We start from the raw sequence: 8,560 nt of genomic DNA on the forward strand, positions 1-8,560 counted from the left end.
ATTGCATTGAGTGGGCGACCTCTCTCTCTCTCTCTCTCCCTGTGTGTGTGTTTTGCTTCACGGGAGCAATGAGAGTGTGTGCGCTGGTCGTCCCACGCTTCGGCTTGTTTTGTTTCTTTTATTGTTTTGTGGTTGAGAGCACCCATTCCGCGGGCTGCGTTTTTTCTGATGATATGAGTAATTTGTGTGTGCTGTCCTTCTCTCTGCCCTTTGTTCTCTTTGAATTCTCTTCTGCGGCATAGCTGCTCTGCATGTATAGGCGCTGACATGCACACAAGCATAAGTAAACATACACACGCCATGTTGCACATGCTGTGAACGCTGAAGGCGTGCGAGTACGGCCGCAACTGCAGCCTGTGCGGCCACTATCCCGTGCTGCAGACGGAGGATGGCTGTGATATATGTTTTTCTTTCGGACCACTGTGTATCGTCAATGCGTTTTTTGTTTTTGTTCTGCATTGTCTGAAAGTCGCACATGCTTACGCAGCTGACACTGTGGTGCACAGCGCGTGGGGATTGTATTGCTAACACTAATGTGTGGGCTTCCTGCTGCATCGTCTTGCCCACACGATGGGGTGGGAGGCGGGTTTGTTGGATGCGCCGTGCTTCTGGCTTGAATGGTGGAGGTGCTGCACCCACATATTGTTTTTCTGGGGCCCGGCGTCACGAGGTGGAGATGCCGAGTGTTTTATTGTATGAGACGTCGATGCCGTCGAACCTGCTGCTGGTGTGGCGTCCATCCCACGCACACACTCACTAACAAACAAGTGACGGGCTGTGCACGCTCCTCTCTGCGCGTGTGTAGAGATTTGCGTTGTGGTTGCTGTGCTCTTTTGCCGTTCACTTGCCGCATTGTGGATGAGGTGTGTGTGTGTTTGCCTCACCACTACCGTGCCGCCCCAGCAACGCGCTGGATGGCGTGGAGGCCGTATTTCTGCTCTCCGAGGTGTCTTGATGTAGGCGGCATGGACGGCACGTGCGTGGGCCCGTTGTCCGCAATACGTGGACCCTCCACACTCTAACGATGCGATCCGCAGCTTTCATTTTTTTCCTCTTTTCTGCGTCACGCTCCACGTTGGGCGCTGGGCGAGGGCGGCGGAGCGGAATGTGGACAATGCAGTATCGTCAGCGGCACCTTGCCCGTCGCTGTCTGCCGCTTGCCGCGTCAGCGGCGTCACAGTTGTTTTTAATTTGCTTGCCGCGGATGCATTTTATTGAGGGCGCAGTCTTCCGAGGAGGCCTGCATTTTTGTGCTCCTGGCTTCCTCTGTTTTCAACTTGTGTTTTCGTTGCTTGCGGGCGACGCCTGTCCTGCGTGAGTGGTGCTCCTCGTGCTTCTGCCTTGTTGCGACGGCGCCGTTCTCTGATTTACTTCTTCCGCTTCCTTTTCTTTTACGTTTGGAGGAGCGGAAGGACAGGAGCCAAGGTGGCAGTTTCACAATGTGTGGAGTGTACATTGCTGACCCCGCTGTGTTCGACGCAGACACGGGTGCGGCGTGCTAGGATCGTGTGCGCACGACTCTGTGGGTGCACTGCGCCGTGCTGCTCATTCCCGCTGGAAACGTGGCCCCAGGGGCTGGGGAGATGTGGGTGAAGAAAATGGAGATGGTAAGGCGGCGCGACGCCGTCATTGCGGACCTGTGTCTGTTTTGCTTGGATGGGCCGGACTGCGGGACGGCGTTTGAAGTGGCCCACGCCGCCGCCCTGGGAAAGAGGGAGTTGACATTTACTTTTGATTGGCGTTCCATGAGGGAGAAGTACGGCGGCGCGTGTGACGCGTCTGTGATGAGTGTGGAGGACTTTGGCCTTTCATTCAGTCTGATGCTCCGCGACGGTGCGGAGGCGTTCGACTCCTTCGACGCTGCCCTTCACTACTTTCTGAGGCACAGCTCGGAATGGCGAGGATGCGACTGTGGGGGATGTGTGCGAAGTTAGAGTTAATGCTTTGGGTCCTGGTGGGATTTTGTGCACGGCTTGGCGTGCATCCCCGACGCAATGGCCGGCGGATATTCCATGCTGTGTTTCTCAGCAACAGGGCAGGCGACTGGCTCCGTGCGGCACAGCTGGGTCTGGCGTGTGTGCCGCTGACTGTTGTCTGTTTAGTGCTTTTCCCGCTGCTTTTTTGTGTGGGCCGGAGATGTTGTCCTGTTGCCCACGAGGCGGGTATCCCTTTTTTTTTTGTTTTGGCTATGAGCGCTGGCACGTCTGTTGGAGGTTGTGCGTCGCCTTTTTTGAAAAAAACACACAGCCCTTCAACCTCGGCGTGTGAGTGGTTGGAATAAATGATTACTGCTGCTGCAGTGACACGCTGTGCACCCCATTGGTGTGTCTAATGTGTTTCCCTGTGCTCTTCTCCCCATTTCTGACACACACACTTGAAAAGGAAAGCAAACAAGCGCTAAACGCTACTGTGAAATTCGAAGGCTCTGAAAGGACCAATAACAGCACACACACACTGCCCACACACACATATTAATATGCTCTCACGTGTTGCTGGAGTGAAGGCACCCCGCACACACAACCGTCGCCGCGTGACCGGATCCAGCGGAAGGAGTAGGGAAGGAAGAGAGAGTGAGCCACAGAGACCCAACATGTTCCGGCGTGTGTTTACTTCCGCGGTGCTGCTCCTATTTGTCGTCATGATGTGCTGCAGTGGAACTTCGACCGCTCAGGTGGGAAATAATGCTGATGCTTCAACTCCTTCTTTGTCGGCATTGACGGGTGCCATTACTGCAGAGGGGAGTGCTTCAGGGGGTGTTGAGGGGGCTGCAACGGGTCAATCTATTTGTGCCGCAGACGACGCAGGTGCTGCCGAAGACGGGGGCTGACTCAGGTCGGAGGGATTCATTTGCTTCACCCTCTCTCGTCAGTGCTGGTGGAGTAATTGCTGCTTTTGCCGAAGGTCACATAAATGCCAAAAACCCATAACGAATCAACTAAGCTGTCTTCTGATGTTGTTGCGGAGTACATCGACTCTGCGTGGGAATGGCCCACTCTTGTTGAAAAGGTCAAAAAGGAGGAATGGAGTGCACACACTGTGCTTGGCAAAGCGGAGGGAAAGGAGAATTTGGATGTTGTGCTCCGCCCCACAACCACCATGAAGGGCAATAAGGTGTTTCTTCTTGCGGGAAGCACTGTTTTGTCCCCTGTAAATGGGGATAGGAGAAAGGCCAGATTCGAACTAAAACTGGTTGTTGGTGAGGTCACGAATGCCACGGGCGGCGAGCCAAGTGAACGGATCGAATGGGGCGAAGTTCGATCGCCGGTGCAGCAGACTACTTTAGCTGCTCACGAAGGTAAATGGACGGAGTGCCTCGCTTCTGGTGGCGCAGGTGTTCTGATGGAGGATGGCACCATTGTGTTTTCTCTGATGGCGATGAATGAAGAAAATGGTGACGTTTACTCCATGATCATTTACTCGACGGACAGCGGCAGTACCTGAGTGTTCCCAGAGGGCATGTCCCCTGCGAAATGCCCTAACCCCCGCATCACCGAGGAGGGATCACTTCTCATGATTGTTGATTCCGAGAACGGCCAGAGGGTGTACGAGTCGCGGGACATGGGGACAGCGTGGACGGAGGCCATCGGGACGCTTCCAGGCGTGTGGGTCAACTCAGGATCGGGAGCCTCTCAGGATTTAAGCCTGCATGTGGATGCCCTCATCACCGCGACCATTGAGGGAAGGAAGGTCATGCTGTACACTCAGAGAGGGTACGCCTTGGGGGAAACGGAAAGGGCCACTGCGCTCTACCTTTGGGTGACGGACAACAACCGCTCGTTTTCTCTTGGACCGGTTGGCATGTACAATGCTTGGAAGGAGGAGGTCGCCAACACCCTGCTGTACTCGGATGGCAAGTTGCATCTTTTACAACGGAGGGTCAGTGGTGAAGGCAGTGCCATTTCACTCTCCCGCCTGACGGAGGAACTGAAGGAAATCGAGTCCGTCCTCAGTAATTGGGCGCAAAAGGACGTTTTCTTCTCCCGCTTTTCCATACCCACGGCGGGTCTGGTGGCAGTTTTTTCAAACGCATCGGCCAGTGATGGCACGTGGAACGACGAGTACCTTTGCCTGAATGCGACGGTGAGGAATGCGGTGAAGGTCAAGGATGGGTTTCAGTTGACGAAGCCTGGCTCCGGGGTAATATGGCCTGTGAACATTCCGGATGATAAAGTACGTCATGTATCCTTGAGCCACAACTTCACAGTTGTGGCGTCGGTGACCATCGAAGAGGCTCCGAGTAATAACACTCCTCTACTGGATGCAGTGTTGGGTGACGCTGAGCCCGAGTATTTCATGAGACTGTCGTACACCGCGGATAACAAGTGGGAGACGATGTTCGAAGGCACAAACACAACGACAACAGAGGGCAGCACTTGGGAGCCGAAGAAAGAACACCAAGTGGCACTCATGCTGCAAGGCAACAAGGCCTCTGTGTACATTGATGGTGAGTCGCTGGGGGAAGGAGAAGTGCCGTTAACAGGCGAGACACCACTTTAGCTTTTTGGGTTTTGCTTTGGTGCGTGCGAAATTGATGATAATGATGAGGAGAAGCCCAGTCCGAAGGAGATCGGCAAAAAACCTCGTGTGACGGTGACAAACGTCTTTCTGTACAACCACCCACTGAATTCCACTGAGATGCGTGCAATCAAGGACAGGATCCCCGTTCCGACGAGAGCTCCAGAACCACAAGTGAAAATTGCTCCTAAACCTGTCGCACCTGCTGTACCTGCGGTGCCTGGCCCAGAGAAAATTCCTGCAGCAGCGGGGAGGACAACTGTGGGGAGAACCGCCAATAACCAACATGCGCCAGCGGGACGCTTGACTTCTGCTGGGAATGAGGAACGGCACGAGAAACGGGTGATGGTGGGGCAAATGGTGATGCTGGTTCCGCGTACGGGAGGGAACTGCTGCCGCTGCTGCTTCTGCTGGGACTGTGGGGCTTTGCGAATGCGTGAGGAGTGTGCGGCCTCAGTGTGGGGCACTTCCGCCCTCCCCCACACCAACGCACATCCGGTAATGAATTACTCTCCGCAATTCTTTTCTTTTTTTGTGTTTCCGTTTTTTTTTTTTAATCTCCCCCTTTTTTTGCTTGTTGCCTTGGGGCAATCACTGTGGACGTTTTTTCTTTTCTACTCTTCCCTCTTTTAATTGTTTCTTCTGCGCTCTTCCTGTGAGGGGTGCCGTCTGTTTCCCGCCCAACTGCTCCACTCGCACACCCACCGACACGCTCATGACGACGGCCCTGTGCGCCTCGCCTGCTGCACGCATGAGGAGGGGCCGCGACGAACGGCGCGCTGAGGGAGCCGTGACGTGTGGGCGTGCGACGAGGGCCGGTGGGGCGGAGCACACATTTCTTTCCCTCTTGTTTTGTTTTTTGCGGCCAGGGCGGGCAGACACCCGCAGCGCCACACACACACAGCCACACCCTGCCGCCGTGTTTTTCTGTTTTGTTTTGTTTTTTGTGGATGGGTGTGTGCTGCCACCGTGCGTGATTGTTGAGGTTTGGGCCGCACCGCATGTATCGCTGCCATCCAGCTGTGCCTCTTGCTGTGCTGATGTGCCTTCCTGTAATTCTCTTTTCAGCTTCTCCAAAAGACACCCACACACATAAGTACTTGCACAGTGCTCCGCAAGAATGTATTTGCACTGCCGAGTACGTGCTTTGCTCGGTGTGTGCTGGCGCGTGACGGACGGTGCCGCGACGGCCTCCTCTGGCGATGACAGTCGCTGTGCTCTCGGCAGACACTTCCACACACTCTTCCTTGTCTCTCTGTGGGTGTGAGTGCGGCAGCAGCGTGGTCTACGGCAGCGGCAGCTGGTGTCTTGGAGAGGGACGAGGCGCCGAGGAACAAGAGGGCGAACCTGCTGAACGCGATTACGATGGCGGATGAAAGCTGTTTCGTTGCCTTTGCTTCGTACATTGCTAAGATTGCGGCGTGTCGCTGCCTGACGGGATGCCTGCACTTGGCACCCTTTGAGGCATTGCGTTGTTTCATTCAGTGTGATGTCACAATCATCATGGAAGCATCTTCCCTTACCGGCTCTGAGTGTGATAATACGAATGACGGCAAAGGGAGCGATGAGGATTATGGTGACGACTTGCACCGAGGGGCGGATTATTTGCGTGTCTTGGCACACGAATCCCAGGAGGGTTTGAATGCCGTCTCCACAATCCGCGGCATTGCGAAACCGTTGGCTTTCGCGCTGTCACCCACCGTAATTGGTGCCCCATGCGTTGAGGCTGATCCATTTGCCGTGGAGTTCACGCAGCAGCTCTCGAGTGTTTGTGCTGCTGGTCCCGCGTTGGCCCTTTTGCATGTATTTCAGGGTTGCCTGGCGTGTGATTTGATGTCTGTGTTGTCCAGGCCGCCGCCTCCAGTTTTCTTTTGGTGCCCAATAAGAAACACTTTGCGTTGCGGTGGATATTTATTTGCGTGGCCGTTGATGCACGTGACGATGCTCAACGGGTGTGTCTTTTGTTTGGTGGGCACGAGGGAGACTTCGGTGTGTGCCGACATCTCTGCGAAAGTCTTCGTTGACGGATCGAGGCGAAAATAAGGGAGGTCTGTCCGCTGCATCTCTTAAGGCAGCTGCGGGGCACTCCGGACGCACAGAGTGGATGGATGGATGCCGCGCAGCTGGGGAGACCAGTTTTCTTCTTCACCCTCCGTTGCCGGGGGAATCGAGAATCCACAGCGTCACTGCCAGCTGCATTTTACTGCTGGGGATCGACTGTTCTGAAGTTGCCCGTCTAATGTGAATCGCAGCGTCAGTGCAGGAAGACGCTTTCACGCATTGCGAGTAGTTGCTCCAGGCTCGAGCTCATCAATCTTTACGGCAGGGAGCAATGCATCTTGGTGGCCGGTGACGTTCAGACGAGTTTGTTTCACTTCACCCGCCTCGTATTTGTGGGGGACACTGCGCATCGACCCTCCCCAACAGTCCCACCACCTTCACTTTCCCCGCCACCCGCTGCCCTCTGCTGACGGTACAGTTGTTTGGCTCCGCCAATAATGCGCTCGTGAAACGTCCTCTCCGCACGCTGCAGGATTATTGCCGTGGAGGAGTTGATGGCATATGGTGCGGGTGTGGCGTCGACAGAGTCATCCACGCTTTGTCTTAGAAACATGACTTTGAGTCGTGTCAGTCATGCCGTGTGTCCCTTTTCTTGCTGGGAGTCTTGTGGGTGTGTTTGAGCCCTTTTAGGAGCCTGTGTAGAGAATGATCGCGGGAGAGCTGGCTGCCTTAATGAATGTATATATATATATATACACCCTGATAGAACGAATATACACTTTTTTACGACACTTTTCTACCGTATGAGTTTTGGGGAGGCTACGACTTTAGGGAGCCGACAGCGGCCGGATAATTTTTCATTTTTATTTTTACCATCGCACCCACCCCCTTTTGGTTCCCACCACGCGGCGGGGTCTTGTGGCTGCAGGACCCCAAAAGTCTGCCACCTCGTAATTAATAAATAAATATATGTATCCTATCCGAATAGAGTGGGCGGGCCACGATTGTGGCTAACGGATGGTATGTATATATAAACATGCATTTATTTGCCTCGTGTTGAACTTTGAGGATGTGGTGAACCCACTCTTATTCCGTTGATCCCTCACTTATTTCTATCTTGTTTGGTTTCTATTATTGAGAAACTCAGAATTCGGCCAGCGGCCCAGAAGATTATTTTTTATTGTAACACCTTATCAAAGGGAAGCAGGAACAACACAAACCGAATTGTTGGCTGCACCAACACAAGAAACATTTACAAAAGAAAAAAAACAAATAATTGTGCACCCTGCAGAAATCCCCAACACACGACCCAGGCATGAAGGTTTGCCCTCTGAAAAACAAAACAACGCATGCAGACATCTGCCAACATCCAAACAGAAACACAAATAAATGGTTGCTTGCCTTATTCCATTCCTTGTGCTTATTTTTGCGTGTGCTACTTCTGCTGTTGGGGTGGTGGCCGTGCCTGCATGAAGTGGTGTGCGCTGAATATGAACGAAGGCCAAAGGCAACTGAATTGTTTTTGTGATGAATGTTGGCTGCACTTCCCGTGGACCAACAATCCACGTGGTGTGCGGGGATCTCTCCTTTTTAATTGTTACTTTGCTTTTGTGTTGCTGTGTGCGCTGCACCTCCTCTTGTGTGTGTGCGTACACTCCGTGAGGGGTGCCGACACGACGGACCGCTCTCGCCGTATGTGCATGCGGTGGAGCCTTGTGTGCCGCTCCTGTTTGCTTCTCCCTCTTCCATCTGTGTGTTGGTGCTGCGGCAGGGCTGTGTGTGTGTGTGCCTGTTGCCGTGGATTGGAGTGTGTGTCGTGTGTGGTGTGCGGCGTACGGTGCATGCCTGGCTGCTGCCCTCTCCTCATGTGGTGTGCCCTCTGTGTGTGTCTGCCGCACCTCTCGTCTCCCCTGTTGCTCTCCATGTCCCTCACTGTGCAGATCAGCTCCACACCACTGAACGACCACACTCACGATGATGACGTGCCGTCTGCTGTGCGCCCTGTTGGTGCTCGCCCTGTGCTGCTGCCCCGTCGTGTGCGTGA

The 8,560-nt window shown here is 54.0% G+C and overlaps 1 protein-coding gene and 3 pseudogenes across 1 annotated transcript, besides 5 other annotated features; all 4 read left to right on the top strand.

Moving 5' to 3' along the window:
• Window positions 1-4,903: a sequence feature (areas not merged during assembly with more than two copies in the genome that could not be assigned to a particular haplotype).
• Tc00.1047053504219.10 lies at window positions 1,440-1,934 on the top strand (annotated as a pseudogene).
• On the top strand, window positions 2,477-4,957 carry Tc00.1047053504219.40 (annotated as a pseudogene).
• Window positions 4,904-5,783: a sequence feature (haploid, Esmeraldo-like haplotype).
• Window positions 5,035-5,091: a sequence feature (T-rich).
• Window positions 5,784-8,560: a sequence feature (areas not merged during assembly with more than two copies in the genome that could not be assigned to a particular haplotype).
• Tc00.1047053504219.50 lies at window positions 5,881-7,059 on the top strand (annotated as a pseudogene).
• Window positions 7,205-7,691: a mobile genetic element.
• Tc00.1047053504219.70 (mucin TcMUC, putative) lies at window positions 8,211-8,560 on the top strand (the record flags this gene model as incomplete). The annotated part of the gene is made up of 1 exon (XM_800521.1): window positions 8,211-8,560. A coding segment is annotated over one exon (350 nt), but the record flags the coding sequence as incomplete, so codon positions are not given.

The sequence above is a fragment of the Trypanosoma cruzi genome, genomic scaffold (genome assembly GCF_000209065.1).
Source record: "Trypanosoma cruzi strain CL Brener 1047053516579 genomic scaffold, whole genome shotgun sequence".
Classification (NCBI taxonomy): Eukaryota; Euglenozoa; class Kinetoplastea; order Trypanosomatida; family Trypanosomatidae; genus Trypanosoma; species Trypanosoma cruzi.